This window comes from Lissotriton helveticus, chromosome 4_1 (assembly GCF_964261635.1).
Source record: "Lissotriton helveticus chromosome 4_1, aLisHel1.1, whole genome shotgun sequence".
In the NCBI taxonomy this organism is placed as follows: domain Eukaryota; kingdom Metazoa; phylum Chordata; class Amphibia; order Caudata; family Salamandridae; genus Lissotriton; species Lissotriton helveticus.
Window position 1 is genome coordinate 441,396,724 of NC_136063.1, and position 17,308 is coordinate 441,414,031.

The window sequence follows — 17,308 nt, forward strand, 5'->3', positions numbered from 1 at the left end:
GGAATAATGCATGACTTTTCTTGAATTCATTTGCTATTGTCATTGCTCTGGATAGGGCTAATTGCATTGGGTTTTTTTTTATTTGCAAGCAGGCAACAAGATTAACTGAAAAAGGAACTTTTTTTTAATTTAGAAAATTAAATCCAACCCAACTCCAAATACTAACTTTCCAGACAATAGCATCAGTGGAAGAGGCACACATTGAAAAGAGACTATCAATGCTAAAATCGGACTACTGGAATAACACAAAACCAAATAATGCATACACAATACGTTTATAGAATTGATTCAAAAAGTATTAAAACAAGAAAACAATATGCAGACTATACTTAAACCAAAGGTTTGAGACAAAAGCAACGGTGACAGCAAAGGTGTTTAAAAATTAATTTTTAAATATCACATTAGCACCTTCCAAGATAATGGCCACGGTCCGACATTAGATGGAACTTAAAAAAACTTAACACCATGAAGAAACAAATTCAGTACTGCAGTACAAATTGGCAAAAATATCTACCCGGATAGGTTTATTGGACACTGAAAATCATGCCAGATTCAAATTCCTGGTAAAAAATTAGATAAAGTTATAAAAATAAGTGACTAGAACAGTCATTTTAGAAATAAATTTAAATCACCTAGCAAAAAGAAGGTGGTACGAAGTTTAAAAAGGTGATAACAAGCATACAAAAGGTGTAAAGTATTAGAAAATGCAAGACAATGTGAGGAGTCCAGAGAATTATGCATCTGTGTTCATAACTAAATACCAAGATGCAAAATTAAAATAACTACGCATGTTCATAGATAAAAGTTTAAGATTTACAAGTGTAATAAGGCACATTTGCTTATTGCTCAATCATTGTAAATAACTCCCTTTCATGTGCTTGGCTTAAATCATTAGTAGGACATTATCAAAAGGACTTAATATAAGCTTCGTCCAAGTGCTTTTTGCTGGTTTTATTTAGCTCAATATTGTTCACATAATGCTACGTACTTTAACAAAGGCAAGAAGGAAATGGGATTTCTTCAGCATACAACAGATCTGGCATTTCTTTATGGATTGTCCCTGCAAAATGTCATTGCAAACACTAGAACATGAAACAGCGAAATAAGCAGTTTTGTTTATAATCTCTTAAATGTTCTTTGGCTTGCACCACAGCATCTCCATTTCCTCTTAACCCATCTCCTCATTTAAAAATTTTAAATAAGCCAAAGAAGTACAAAATGACTTTAGAAATTGTTTTTTTTCTTTTGAAGTTAACTTTCAAGAGAAAAGTACACACGATCATATTAGGAACAAGCCAAATTCAACTAATTCACATACAAGGTTAAATTTTGTAAATAAAAAAAACTGTTAGAGTGACACTAACTATGGTGCAAGAGTTGAATCATCTCATTGCTGATCTAGCACAGCACGGTTCCAGAATACATTTCCCTTCAAATCAATCATCAGACAAACGAATTTGTGCACTAGGTCAAAGAAAGTTTTAGAAAAAGGGTCACATTCTGATACAAGGCAGACAAAACAATATTTTCCTATTGTTGGCTATTATTCGAGAGGCAAGAGAAGTATACTCCTTTTGGTTGTAGTAATGTAAAGTACATACTCAATATAAATTGGTTAAATTGTGCTTTACAGCATAAACCACAAGAATCATGTTTTTCGGAAGAAGCTTAAATGTATGTAAAATTATTTAGCAACCCTTCAAAAAGAAGCAACCATCTCCCAAAATGTCAAACTGAATATCAATTTATCCCTTTTATCTGTAGTCTGAACATTATTTCTGTAGACAATACTATCTTTACTCTTGTTCTGAGGCAACAATGGCATGTTTTTGCATTGCTCAAAGGATCAGCTCAAAGAGAATGATATAAAGCTTACAAAAATCATAGGGCTCAATCAGCCGGCTTCAGACCAATCTCATTTTCAATACAATTTAAAGAATACACTCACTAGTAGTAAAATAATTTTTAAAAAATAGTTCATCTCCATTAACGTTTTTAAACAGAGTCATAAGAAAGCATTGCAAATTTACTATGTTGCTCAAGTTTAGCAAACTATGGCAACAGTCACAAGTTTGTATACTTGTATATATGCAATTTGAGTGATTACTAAAATTGAACGTAGGAGCGTTGCTAAACAGCTAACCTTCAGAAGAACTGCTGTTGCAAGGGTAAATAAGGTTTATTTTAAAAAGTTTCATTTCAAATGAGACTGCCCACGCTAGGGTTCAGAAGTCGCATAAATTTACATTCCTCCCCAGACAAATTAATCCCTTTCAACTACAGGTTTGTATGCGTACGCACACAGCCTATTTTATTATTGCACAACATCAATAGGTAGTTGAAAGGGTTACTTTTCCCCTTCCCAGTGCACTAAGAATTTAAGCAAAGTTAGCAGGAGCTCCTCAGGAAGTCAGCAAAAGTGGGAAGTCTTCCTATGCAAACCACAGAGTATTATTACATAATTCAACACTGATAAACCAACACCATTACTCAAACACCAAAACTGAAGCCGTCAATGAAGCTTTTTAGACACCAACAGGCTTCAACTAGAGATGCAGAGAAAAAGGTGCAAAAGGCTCATCGTCTCCGCAAAAGAAATACTTCTATTGAAATGACCATGTGGACACCAGTGGCTGTGCTTTAAAGAGACAACTGACCTGCTGTCCAGATCACCAACAAAGGTGATATTATGGTACGCAATCAAACCCAAATTTATGCCCATTTTTATATTTCTCACCTATGTCCAGTAATGTGCTTTAATCAATTTGTATTAATGCATTGGAATCTATATTTTGTTTGTATGTTTGTCATTCCTATTTCGCCACTCACTGTGTGCTAGTTTTGAGAGCAGAAACTGATATATTGGATAAAGACTCTTCAAGCAGAGCTACATGCTTGTTATCTCATCGTCTGGGGCTAGGAGAAGTAATAGACGTTTTTGTTTATAAAAATGGCAACAGCAGGCTCATGGCATTCTTAAATGTTCTGAATATTCAGGTTTAGAAGAAAAAAAAACATACAGCTTTCTACCCGTGGCAAACAAGAGCGGTAGCCCTTCTAGAAAACAAAACCGGTGCTGGCTTCATTGGGATATCCCTAGAGATTGCAACACTCTCCAACTAACTGCCAGTAGAGATTTAAATAAAAATGTACATCCACAATTCAAAACTATTTGACCTTGCCATAGCAATTAAATACTCCTAAAGTGCCTCTAATGCTTCAAGACGTTTGAAATCAATTTTACAAGCCAAAAGTTAGGAAACGGTCTCCATTTGTCATCCTAACCGTTAACCGTGTTCAATAAGGCAATGCTCAAAAACATGAATTGTTGCCACATAAATGGTTAACAGGTAAAAGCCCGAAATTAAACTTTATTTGTATATCAAGCACAAAATTAGTTTCATAACGTTTGCTCCACAATTTTCAAAATAAATAATGAACATTTCTTCTTAGTGGGGCCATTTAGGAACAGTGACACTCCAAATTTAGTATTGTTATCAATTGAAACTTTCATTGGACATCTACAGCTGCCTCATGAAAACTACCATACGCCTTTTTCTTTTATCACAGCACTCATTTGAAGTAGCACCATAGATTAAGGGTGGCATGCAGACTCTAATATGGTAGAAGCTTCGATAAGCTTTCAACATCAATATACCAGTACTGGCATTACAAGGCACTGTGTGGCACAAAAGAAGAAAGTTGTAAAAAAAGTAACAATACAATTTGGTTCCAAATTTTACATAGCAACCGATTCATCGGTTACGAAATAAACCTCTCGCACAGTGTGCTTGAAAAGTCAACACATTTTGGTTTACTGTTCTCAATATTCTATCTACAACCTGCAAACCAAATTCAACATTACATGTTTGAGAATGAGCCCTTCTTGATTACTACTGGCAACTTGCCTATTTTTGTGTTCTCAAAATGTTGGCAGTGTGCCTTCAAACAATGGAAGATGGGGCCTCTTCAAACAATGGAAGATATGGCATCCTCAAACCCTGGACATCCTCAAAGCATAGACGACAGTGCTCCATGCATCAGGCGATGACTACTTTTGTAGTTTGGGAAACTATGAAATTCCACAGAACAAAACAGTCCATCACACTATAACAAATAGGAAGCTATACCTACATTTCCCAAAATATATAAGACTCCTTTCCACAAAGGATTAGCCCAAAAAACACAAGCACTGGAAGCTAGAAAATCTTGGGCAAATTTCAATTAGCCCACGTCCCTGCATAGGTGAAGAATCCATTAATAAACAGTCTTATACGGAGGCACATGCAGCTGAGGGTTTTCAGGTAAAATGTATGGCTAAATAGGAGATATGTTTGTGCCTGGTATGAAATTGGGCATGTCCAAAAGCAGCTCTTCACGGATATCTTTGATCAACCATTCAAACAGCTAAAAATGTATGTGCTTAATCACTGCTGTCATCATCCTCGTCGTCATCATCTGACACATTGCTTGGGGGGAATTTTGCTGCCTGACAGTAAGAGTCTGATCTTGTGGGATAGCAGGGACTCACTTCCCCTGACGAAAGAATATCATGACAAAAATCGCAAACTCTCACTGGTTTGGAAGACTGGTTTGGAAGCAGAAACTTCTTTTCAGAACATAGCCCACATACAACAAACCCACACTTGCGGCAGTGGTGCCTGCGGCTCACTGGTGTGAATTTTACTTTCTGACAGCGCATGCACACTGTTGCTTCAGAGTCAGGTACCCATACCGCAGCATGTTCATTACTTGGAGTTTTGCCACCTTTAGAGATCAAGTCTGATACACACTTCTGTATGTGGTTCATCCATTCCGACTTTTCAGTGGCTGTGGCAGCATAAACAGCAAAAGACTTAGTTGGGGTCTTAATGAGCCATCCATTCCGTAGATCTCCTTCATCTAGAATAGACTCAATGGTGACATTTTCCAACGGGATTATGTGTTGCTTGTTATATTTTTTCTTCTGAATTACGATATTGCCATAGACCAGAATATCATTGAAGAGGAAAAACTGTCTGGCTTTGGGCTTTTTCCTGCACAATTTTGTTAGAACTCCTTCTCCAATGAGAACTCTCCCAGGAATTGCCAATGGCTGGCCAGCGGTCCCAAAACATCCTTCGACTATGCTTATTCGTCTTGCATTTGCTTCACTGTTTGTTAAACGATCCACCATTTTCAAAATCCTAGAAAAAATCAAAGCTCGCATTAGATGTAAGAGTGATTAGCAGAGTTAAGAGTGGCTTTTCACAGTATGATGTTGCTGAATCAACATGTCGTATCTCTGATTATTTAAAATTCAAAGGTTAAAAGTTAATCTCAAATAAATGTGTGCCCACATTTTACATTGCAAACGTAACAATTTTAAGATTAAAGTTTACGTTTCTCTTTATGTATAGGGAAGATGTGTACGGCAGACCGAGTAAAGCAACAATTCCATTTGTTCAGGTATGGAATATTAGAGGGCACAATCACATTTCTCGTGTTAGCTATGATCAGGAGGTCCTGATTTGTTTATGCCTTAATGGATGGCGGCCTTCACAAAATCATACTATTTGCAACAATCCGTATTTAGTTAATAATGACAAACCACATTCTAAACTTGTGAAAATTAGCACCTTAACAGACTTTTTTTTTTTATAACTAGGAAATTTCGTGCTCAGGGTTTAATGCTTACATGAAGTAAGACTGCATCAAAAAGTCTCTTCCAACTAGATTTACAGCTTGCTTTGGGAGAGAGGAACACCTCCTCTCAAAGGAAACAAGTGGAGGGCGTGGATGTGATACATCAGTAAATATGATAACCACCGGAAACAGTTTACTAGCGAATAAATATATTTATAAAATGTTAACTCCCAGAAATCACACCTCCCATTAATCTGATCTTAAGTTGAACGGTGTTTATTACCTACCAGCCTACGGACTTTACTTCTCCTGTGAACAGCATCCCACCCTCGAAGAGAGAACAACTGTCTCTCCTTTTAACGCATTATCTTGTTATTCCTTCTCTTCCACACTTCCAAAAACGCCTTTTTTCGTTCTAACAATACGTCGCTCTTCTTGCACTCAAGATATTCTGTACTTGTCCAAATATGACGTTTGTACCGATGGTTCAGTTTTATAGTCCCCTCGAGTCTGCATAAGGCAATTTTTCTTCATAGGAAGCTCCTCCAATGTCTTGTAAATCTCTTACTATGTTATATTTTTATTCCACTTACCGAAACCTCAACAAAACAAAGTAAACAAAATCAAGGTCATGCTATTGGCGTATTTTGTGCACATCCTCTCTTTAAAAAAAAAAAATCATATTTAAAAGGTCATCATTATCATCATATCATTATTATCAAATCATAAACTGAATTTAACCAACTTGCCCCATCGGGAAAAGTGTCTCCATGTGGCAAAGTGCTTATGTATTGCTCTTTAAAAAACAAAACAAAAACGCTTCTAGGGTCTGCGTTCACCAGACATTTCCAGGCAGGTAAATTTCCTACACAAGCTTCGTTTTTTGGGTTCTCTGTAGTTTGTAAATAGCTGCGTTTATATGATTTCTGAATATTTTTCAATGCAGTCTGGGGCAAATTATCACTGGACAGGTACATATTACAGTCTTTTCTACCAGTCTAGATGTGAGATTTTTTTAATCTATGTATTCTACTGTAACACGTTCTTACACTTTCAGAATCATGTTGAAAGCGCTCCGAAACTCTATAAATAAGTAAATAAATACCTAAATAGGCAAATCGGTTGCTCATCCAGCGCTTCTCTAGCAGGAGACTCCAACTGTTTCACAGGCGACAACACCTCCGAACTGACAGCTACCTCTGTGGATTCTCCGAAAAACAAGAGAACGAACCTTGCCTTGAGGCAGTGGTTGCCAAACTTTTTTAACCCGTGGCTCCCTTGACCTAATTGGCAGTTGGCCATGGCTCCCCACCATTTTTTTACCGGTGTTCGGGTGGGGGGGAATGTAAGCAAGACCTCAGGAGTACTTTCTGTTGGCTTCCTTAAATTAATTGGGATGCAATGAAAGAAGTGAGGGAGTAAAAAAGGGGAAGACTAAAACTGAGTCAAAGAGAAGAGTGTGTAGAATTAAGCGGGAAGCATTGGATATGTGAAGAATGCAGTGAAGATGAAAACAAAGAAATAGATGCAAAAATGAAAAATAGAAATGACAGCAAGAGGGGGAAGGAGGACAGAAGAGGGAACAAACAATGGGGGCAGAGGAAAAGTTCGGAAGGTCATAGAAGACGGAGGTAATGGAAAGGATTTCAAGTCGTCTCAACTCGGGTGAGGAGATTGTACTCTATGAACAAAAGGGCATTTGTAAGCGAACATCATGGTCATAAAACTGTCAGAGAAGAGGAGTGGAACTCCCGGGGAGGATGCGTCTTGCAACTGGAACATATTAATTGTATAAGCATGTTTGTGACACCTGATTGATTCCGGTCGCCCGTGTAGGAAAAGAAAGAAAATGGGGCTTGTCGTAGCTGGGGGGTCAAGACATATGCCTCAGAAGCCGCAGAATTTGTTTGAAAATCGCCCCAATATGCAGAAGAACTGCAGGACACATGGACTTGTCAGGCAGCACCAGTCGACCATTGCCTCCCCCAGACCCACAAGCTTACACCAGAAGGCCCTAACATTGCCAGATTCAGAATCCACCACCTGCAGTGAATTCATCATAAGCAGCCAAACACTTACCCACATCTTGGTGCCTGTGCTTCAAATCTGACAGCAAACCTGAGGCTGCCACCCCAAACCAAGACTACTGTACCCCTGAAGGACCCACACGCTCCCCCTGTAACTTATTCATGCCACCGTCACCCGCACCTTAAAAAACGAAGTATGACCCCTTCAGCGTTCACCTAGAAAAAACATGGCCTGACTAGATCACGCTAATAGAAAGAAGCTGTGATGCAGTTCAGAGAGAAAGAAACGGACCCAGATGTGGCCTATAAAACTAGAAGCAACAGGCTCATATGGACCAAACTCAGAGGAATGAACAGACTCAGGTGCGTCTCAGAGACAAGGTTAAATAGACTAAAAGTAGCACAAGGAAGAAGTAAAGCGATGTGACGTGACCCCAGGGAAGAAGATACGCAGCAGGCAGGCAAGAGAAGTCCCGGGTAGTAATTAAGCCTGTGCTCAGCGTTTGTGTGTTTATTCATGCATGAGTGTGCGTGTGATCATGTGTTTGTTTGTTTAAAGCGCACTATTACTCTGGTGTTCTGCGCTTCTGACATCGCTGAATAGGGGGCCTAAAGTCTAAAAAGTCAAAAGCACTTGGCAAAGGGCTCTTGGAGAAGAGACACGTAGGTCATGAAGGGGGAGGCCGCACGCGCAGCATGTTAGCAGTGTATTAGGCAGACCCCCCAGGATATAGCGGCATGGAGTAGCAAATTTAGCGGCACAAAAATGGAAATTTAGCGGCACAAATGTGGAAATTTAGCGGCAATTTTGCGGCATTTTATTTGGCCATTTTTCCTATAACAAACACAGATATCTTCGTTTTTTTTGTTATTGAACAACATGAAGCTATGTATGTATACTAATGTAAGCATTCCTCCATAGAAACACTCTTGATTATAGTTAGGGACAGCGAAAATGACATCACATGCTCCTTGACCTTGATGCCATCTCAGAAAGGGGCACTGAATGACCTTAGTGATAGGCCACAATTGATTTTTTGAAACCTCGAGGCTGCAGCGTCTTAATAAACAGTGTCTATAACAAATACAGATAACCAGCTACCGAAACAAACAAAAGCCAAAGGTATGCGGACTTTTAAATCACCAACATCCAGGCTGATAAAATCACAGTAGTTGCACGCAGCAACATAGGTGCATGGTAGTGTATTGTAATTGGGCTTCATTAAAGTGCGCGCAATTACCAGGGGGGAGGCTTGCATCTCCGACGGAAAAGAAGCGTCTTTCAATTTAAGTCACTTCTTATAGATGCTCAGTTGTTTTTATAAGTGAAACAGGTCTTGAGAGGATCACCTACGGTTTGCCTCCGCCTCCTGACCTCCTCCCCGCCTCGTCGTCTCGTGCAGTTGGGATTCTGGTGATGAAGTTTCGAGGGGTTTGGGGGCTGCCCCAGGCTTGGATGAAGTACATTCATCCGCTTACGTGGTGCGATGTGATTTTCCTCTGGAATAACTCACGAAGGGTGAAGCGTATTGTGCTGAATGGGGATGTCTTTCCTGCTCTCGGACCGAGCCTCCATGCCTTGTGCAGTGGGGTGCACAGCCCTGGAGCTGGGCGTGCAGTGCTCGCCTCCCGGCGCAGATGTTTGCAGAATGTGGCTCTAGTTATCGAGTTGTTTGAGTCGGCTGAGGCCAGCAGATTCCTGTGAAGTGCGTGCCCCGTACATGTATTTGGTTGGGCTCGCCAGCCACCACACCCTTTAAGTAGTATCCGTTGGCAGCAAGTGTTTTGCACATAAGCAAGAAATACTTTCAATTTCACACGCTCTATTTATGTGCGTTCTTCAGGTAATTTGTGACTCAACCGCGGCTTTTGTAAAAATGGCCGCGATTTCTACAAAAAGTGCCGATTTCGCGGGCACCTTTGTAAAAATCGCGGCATTTTTAGAAAAGTGCCGATTTCGCGGCAAATCGCGAAATCGCGAAATCGCGATATCCTGGAGGGTCTGATTAGGGCAGAGGGGCCCGGACGTTAAAACCTGGTCTCTTTGGTCAGACAGAGGAAGGCTAGCATAAAGGAATTAACACACATATTTATAAACTTTTTTTTTCCGTCTTGACCGCATCTACCTATTTGTAACTTAAGCTGAGGGTCCCACGAGGCACGACAGAACAGGGCAGGCGAGCTGCACATGCTAGTAATGGCGCAGAGGCCACGTCTGCGAAAACACGTTCATACGCATGTACGTTTGCTCTTGGGTCAAACCATTGTACCGCATGATGCAGGTGGCATTTGTAACCCCCCGTACTTTGCGTATCTTGCGCTAAGTTGGAATACTTTCACCCTGCATTCAGGCCCTGCTTGGGCCTCAAAAAGCCGCATCATATTTTACTGCCTACAAACGGCCAGGCGCTATCTTTCGCACACGTGCGCGGCACCCTTGGCTACTGATAACGGCGCACCAGGGCGCCGCAGCGCACAGTTTGGGAACCACTGCCTTGAGGGGTTACATTTTGGGGTGCTCTTCCAACTGGATTAACAATCAGACAGTGCCAGGACAGTGGAGGCACAATACTACAGATCAATGACACTGGTTCCTCTTATCTAGAAAACACCCTTTGAGCAGCACCGAGCACCTTTAACGGGTAGGTAGTGCGTAAATCTACCCAATCGGTATTATTTTAACAGTATAAGTAGGTAAGTAGCCCTGTCCTAGTCGACATTACAACGCCGGCTGGTCACATCTTGAAGTGCCTTACTGACTCACTAACTATGATCCCGTTGCTACATAGTTTATGGTCCAAAAGGAGTTTCACATTCCCGTTCTTTCACAGAAGGCAATGATCGCATTCCTTCACTTTCTACTCTGCAGGTTCAACTTCGACTCCTGCCATCCTCCCGCAGACTATCAACTAGTTTTGGAAACCCAGGGGAAGTGGATAACCTCTCTTTAAAAAGGGAAGGGTCGGAAACGCCAAAGTCTTCCTAGAACAAGCATTTACAATGCAATAGGTCTCGCATTAGGAAAGTTTGAGCTATTGGTATTGTAAATGACAAACTTTTTATTTATGTTTTGTTTTTGAAAATAGCTAAATTAATAGCCATGTCATTTACAATGCTAATAGTTATAACTTTCGCAAATGCGACACCTATAGCATTTCTAATGCAATATGTGTTGTATTTACGGGACTTAGATGTATTGATATTACAAATAACAATGGCTGTTAATTTTTTCAAATAATTCATACTTAAATAAGTTATTGTAATTTATAATGGCAATAGCTTAAACTTTTGTAAATAACTTTTGTGAAGATTATGTCCAGAGTATTTTATTGTGACGAAAATCCAAGAACAGAAGTGAAAAGGTTTGTTGGGGTTTGTTCATTTTGATGGGGGGGGGCTTGTGGGAGGGATTCGTTGGGACACTATTAGTGAGGTGAGGTAAGTTAACATAAGTTATAAAGTATATAAGTTTTAGCTGCATACCTGTCTCGATAAAGCAGCCTTTTGAAATTAAATTGGCTTGGTTAGTCTGCACCATCTCGCATTGATGAGGATGGTGGAATTGAGATGACACTCCTTTATACGTGCCAACAGACCTGATTCGGGCAGGAGACTCCTGATTTTTTTAATGTCTTTATTTTAGCCATCACCGTGACCCGTCCGGTTTTGCTTCAAAGTATGTCAATGGAGAAAATAAGTCCCCCGATTTCTTTTCAAAATCTCCCTTTTTTTAATTTTAAAATGTGGGCCTGTATGATCCTTTAAGGTTTGGTGCAGATTGTTGCTATTTAGAAATGTGTGTTGCTTTGGGGGGGGGAACGTAATGTTGAAGAGACTCAAATAGTTTTCCCAATGATGCAAGTGGGAGAACTCTAATCCCCCGCCCCCCCCCAATAAAATAATCCACATGATAATCGAAATATAATAATTAAAAAAAAAACACAGAGAGGCCGGAAGCCTGTGCACTGGTCTCTAAGACGCAGGTGTGACCCTGACACTGTTTGGTGTGTTGCCCATGGCCCAACGCAGACCACATACACCTCAGCACTATGCAACATTTTTAATGTGTTCAACTCAGCATATCTCGGTAGCAATGACAGTATAGTGAAGGAATTATAGGCGAGGTGTCAGTGGGGGGCTTTAAAGATCCCGTTCGCCGGTTAGCAGGAAACGCAGTAGCGTTTGGCAGAAAACAGGACGCGGCTGGGGGATTAGCAGGAAGCCGGAAATGGTTAGCGGAAGAGGATTTCAGGAAGCGGTTCGGGTTGGCAGAAGTCACTAAAGGACAGAGCGGCACGTAGTTAGCAGGACACTGGATGGATTGAACATGGAGCAGTGAGAGATTAGGGCTGGTGTTGGCTGGAAGCGCTGTGGTTTGGGAATTGAAAACAATACGCAGAACATGAGCAGATATATACATGCGCTCGTCTGAAAAAAAAAATAAAAAAATCTGAAAAAAAAAATAAAAAAAAATAAAATTGAGGGGCTCTGAAGGCGGATTGAGGTAGCAACGCACTTGTTAAAGTACAGGGCAGACTGGAAAGAGGTGAGGGGTATGTATGATGGGAAGAGGTGCAGTGCAGATATGCACCAGAAACTAATGGGGGCAGGGTAGCTGGTCAAAGTTGATGCCAATCTGCAGGCAGACTAAAGTGAAAGCGGAAAGTGCAGGGCAAGCGGGTGATGCAGAGGAAAAAGGCAGCGGCGGGAAATAGATACAGGACAGAGCCCAGGGCTAACACTGCATGGCAAGGTCGGGCAGCTTGGCAGTGCAGAGAAGGAGGGGCAGGGCAGGCAGACGGTTTAAGGGAAAGTTGTGGGCCGACTGACAGCGCTGAGGATAAGTTGCAGAACGGACCGACAGCGCACAGAATGAGTTACAAGACAGACTGACAGTGCAAAGAGGATAAACTGACAGCGCAGATGATGGCGTGAAGGGCGAGTGGGTACTGCAGAGAAGCATGGCCGTCGGACAGTGCAAACAAGCTCTCGGCATTGCTGTGGCGGGAGCGCATTCCTTTGAAGTCTGATGCCGAGGCACAGACAAATGGTGGTGTGCGAGTGGCTTCCTTTCAAGTGTGATGGGGGGGGTGGGTGGGCAAATGGTGAGCGCGCGCCCGGCGCACATGCACTTGCCATAATCCGCATTCCAAAGCCCTCTTGGAAGCCTTTCCTGGAGCCCCTACATAATTCTAGCCGAAGCAATGCGCAAGCGCATTGGCTCAGCGAGACCTAAAAACAAGCAGAAAGCACTCAGAGAACCTACTTTGAATCGACCACCAATCGGTTTTGCATGGAGTGAAGCAGGCTGCTGCAGTCGTAATGGCGAAGGAGAGCAAGCTGCAGACAGAGTCAGAGCTGCGGGCAGAGACTAGTCAGCAACAAAGGAAGCTTTCCAAAAGGACCTCAAAAGTCGGCTGTGAAACCGCAACAGACGACTTTTGAAGGCCCTTTGCTTTTTGCCAGTGCCATGTGGGACGTCACTGAGGCAGTCAGCTAACACAAAAGAGGGCTGCTGGAGAACACCTAGTGAAGCTGCTATCTTGCAAGGTCCAAAAAGTATTCTTAAAGGTGGCAGTCACACAAAAATCGAAAACATAACAGGATTAGGAGATACAGGCATAGATTACATATTTACAACATTTTACGAACTTCGTTGAGGGATGTAACGGGAGTGTTTAAGGACCCTCGAATAAAAATAAAACAGAACATTGCCTGCAATATCCACGGGCCGCTGGTGGCCTGTATTAGGAGTACCACGGTCTAGACTAAAGAATCCTTTATGTTGCTATTTCCGGCCAATGTTACAGGCTTCGAACGCAGCACGTACCACAATTGTAAAAAAATATTTTACTGGAGCCTTCCTTCTCTGACCTTAAACTGCTACAAACAAATGTCATCATTACACCGCTCCGTGACACGAGGATAAAAGTATTCAGTTCTGGGCTTTAACCTAATTACATATAGCTCAGTGCGGCAGGGTAACCCTACTCAAAATTAAATACTTTTCCAAAACTTTTCGACCCCCCCCCCAAAAAAAATACTTGGCGATTTCATACCTTTTCCTCAAAAGAAGTTCAGGGCTGGAGTTATAATGGTAAACAGCCTCCTGGAATATCTGCATACATGCCGGATACAGGCGGGAGACTCACGATTTTTAAAACCAAATAGACTTTATTTTGGCTGTTTCCCGTCGTAAACTGCCTGTACATTAATGGAAGAAATCCATTCTCCAGATTATTTTATTAAAATCTCTGACGTTTCTATTGTAAAATGTTGGCACGTAGTATGTAATTGGGGGGTATGGTTTCTCCAAATATTCTAGAGCTAGAATGTAATCTTAATGTACACATCCACGCCCATTAGGAACACATGATTTCTACTTACTGAGAAACTATGCGAAATGTTGGACCTTTATTTCCACAGGAAAAGTTTGTTCAGACACGAGGCTTAGATCGGGGCTTGCTTGAGCGACCACTCTAAATCCAGGCCCGGAGAAAAGTGGTATCCGCCCACAGACTCCGGAAGCAGTTCACAAGATAGACACTACCTTGCGCATGCGCTACTGCCATGCTTGGCGTGGGAATGGCGCAGTGTGTCCTGGGATTGTTGTAGCTGCTAGCAGGAAGGAGAAGCCGCAGGTCTTGCTGAAAGGAGGGGGAGCCTCACACTGAATGTCGCGCATGCAGTTTGTTTTCACTTGGGGCAGTTGAATTGTGCCCTATGCCCGAACTGACCCCATCATAAGACCCACGAATCCCCAAACAAAGCATGGAGGAAGCCCCTGCCCTAACTCCTCAAGTGTACTGGGCACAGCGTCACAAAGAGCTTTACCTGCGGGTGGGGCTAAGCGACGTGCAGTTAGGGGAATAGTTGGTAGTTGGACCTGTACGTACCCTGGAATCATCAATGGTGCAAAGTCGGTATTACAAGGATAGGTGCAAAAACATTAGCGTAAAAGGCACAACAAAGGGGAGTTTTGTGTGGGCCAGGTGCGAGGAGGCGCAGAGCTGCTTTGGCTGGAGCGTCTGGTCACTGCGCATGCGCGTTTGAGCCAGTCCCGCGCACGCGCCCACGGAGTGCCTGAGAGCGGGGCTCCCATGCCCGAGGGAGAGCCCCGGCTACAGAAGTCCCGAATGGCGGTAAGTGGGGCTTAGTTCTAGGGGGGAGGGGGTGCGCTTGTGTGTGTGTGTGTGTGTATGTGTGCGATGGCGGGGGGAGGGGGGTCTTTGTATGTGTGCGTACGTGTGTGTAGGTGCGCTGGTGTGTGTGGGGGGGTCTCTGTGTGTGCGTGTAGGTGCGCTAGTGTGTGTGTAGGTGCGGCGGCGACGGGGGTGTGTGTGTGTACCTGTGTATGCGTGTGGCTGTGTATGCGTGTGTAAAAAGAGCCGATGACTGGTGGGGGGATGGAAAGTGAAAGTAACCAGCGCGCGTGTGTTTCAGTCTGTGTGGTGGCTGGCTGTGTGCGCACGCGTGGACGGAGCCGACGTGCACGTTCACGCACCCAAATCCTGGAGAAAAGCTCGTAACACCCTCTTGTCCCTTATTCCCCCCCAGACTGATCACTAAAGATGTCGAGACTGGACGCATCCTTCGGATGCTAACTCCAGCTCGACCTAAAAAGCTGTGGTGTAGAGTATTGTGGTGAAGAGACATTGGTATAGACTAGAGTATACAGGGTAGAGTAGAGGAACATAGTGTAACATGAAGTGGCGTAGAATGCAGTGGAGTGGTGTAGAGTGGAGTGGTGCACAGTGGAGTGGTGGAGAGTGGAGTGGCACAGAATGGTGTAAAGTGGAGTGGTGCAGAGTAAAGTGCAGTGGTGTGGTGCACAGTCGAGTGGAGAGGCGCAGAGCGCAGTATGCATGGTATGGTAGAGCACTGTCATTACAGACAACACATTTTTTATTGAACGAAGGACCATTACATTTGCACAGCCATGCAGTTTTACAAATAAAACTATACAGTGCACAAACAAAAATGTGTGGAAATTGCTATCACCTAGTATAATGATTTGATCACATTTAAGTATTAGCTTCCAACATACTTCAGAAATAAAAAAAATGGGCTTCATTTGTGTTCCTAATTCTGAAATACTTACACAGTTCATTTAAATGTTGTTTTGCTAGAAAACAAATCTCTTTCCTACCCCCAGTATCCAGCAAAACTGTCCCATAAATCCTCTCACATGAAAGTCAGAGAAAGAAAAGTAAACAAGCGCACTCAAGGAAGACAGCACCTGACCTTTGATCTCGGTCCTTGAACGCACAGTAAATGTGACACGATAAGGACAAGAACTAAAGGCCTGTTTACAGAAAGGGATTTTGCGGAAAAATACAGTAAACAAGGTTTAGGCAGCAGGAGAGACAAACTGAACCTGGAGAGCCTAAAGCAAATAAAGGCAGCACATAGAAAGGCAGAAATTGTGAGTTACAAACCACAGAGTCAATGGTAACCAACGGGGCGGAATGCATTCCTAGGTCAACTTTCTGAAAGTCCCCAAGATGTCTTTTTTTTCATGGCTCCTAGATTCAAACTTCTTCTGAAATTAAAGTCAACATTTTTAGCTCCTTGTGTCATGCCACCCATCTTTTCAAATTTCTTATGGTACACCCTTCTGCGTACACCACTTTCTCTTGGCAGCCAAGCACTCGTCTATGAATATACACCCCTTCTGCGCCTCATGCACCATCAGACTCCCTACATTAGCACAGTACAAACGTTTAGTGGTGTGTGGCCATGCTGTGCTTCACCAGACGCACCAATACACACTGTTTATGCAAGCACTTACAAAGCAATTTTTTTCCTAGTCTGATTGTCTCCTCGATTCCTTCAGCAGCATTCCTGCAAAAACAGGGGAACACATACGCTTACTGGCCTAGAAGAGCAAATAAGAAAATGGATTGAATGACATAGCACAGCTTCATCCGGAGCTCTGTGATGTCTCAATCCATACACTAAAGTTTAAGTGAAAACTAACTAGTTGTATTTAATATTTAATATTTAACATTCGTCAAATTGAGGTCGGATTACAGCCAGTTCTCGGAGCACAGAATCTCAGCTATTTGGGTGCAATACTCACAGTAAAGCTGGCTCAACAGAACCCTCTAACAGCCACCACCATTTGCAGAAGAATAAAGCAACCAGGGTACAAGTCCTAAAACAAGCATTTACAATGGAACGGTTTCGCCTTTGCAAAAGTTAGAGCTATTGGCATTTTAAATGACAACATTTTCATTTATGTGTTGGTTTTGAAAACAGATAAATAAACGGCATTGTCATTTACAATGCCAATAGCTTAATCTCTCGCAAATACCACACCCACACACCCACAGAAGCCCCCCCACACAAAGCCCCTCCTACACACACAGAGCCCCCCCACACACACCCACACCGAGCCCCCCCACACACCCACGCAGAGCCCCCCACACACTGCGAGCCTCCCCACACAAAGCCCCCCCACACACTGCGAGCCCCCCCCCCACACCAGATAGGTTTCCGCTCTCAGACCTATCATATGAAAGAACAGAAGTGAAGGCTAATGAAGGGTTGCGCCTGCAAAGTATAACACGGCATTTGGGGTGTATGGGTGAGGTGTGGCCTGAAGGTTAGCCATGTTAGAGCCAGTCAAAGAGTTAATAAAGTCACTAACGTTT

At 42.6% G+C, this 17,308-nt stretch overlaps 1 protein-coding gene across 2 annotated transcripts in view; it reads right to left on the reverse strand.

Annotated features, from left to right (window-relative positions):
* Positions 1-256: 256 nt before the first annotated feature.
* PLEKHF2 (pleckstrin homology and FYVE domain containing 2) overlaps positions 257-17,308 on the reverse strand; it is a 78,138-nt gene continuing 61,086 nt past the window's right edge. Inside the window, exons 1-2 of one of the 2 annotated variants that reach the window (XM_078687006.1) lie at positions 5,913-6,224; positions 257-5,186 (exon numbers count right to left, since the gene is read on the reverse strand). In XM_078687006.1, the coding sequence (XP_078543132.1) occupies positions 4,424-5,186; positions 5,913-5,947 (798 nt within the window). In that variant the 5' untranslated portion in view covers positions 5,948-6,224 and the 3' untranslated portion in view covers positions 257-4,423. Of the gene's footprint in view, positions 5,187-5,912; positions 6,225-17,308 lie in introns of those variants that run through there. The other variant, XM_078687007.1, reaches the window with a different exon arrangement.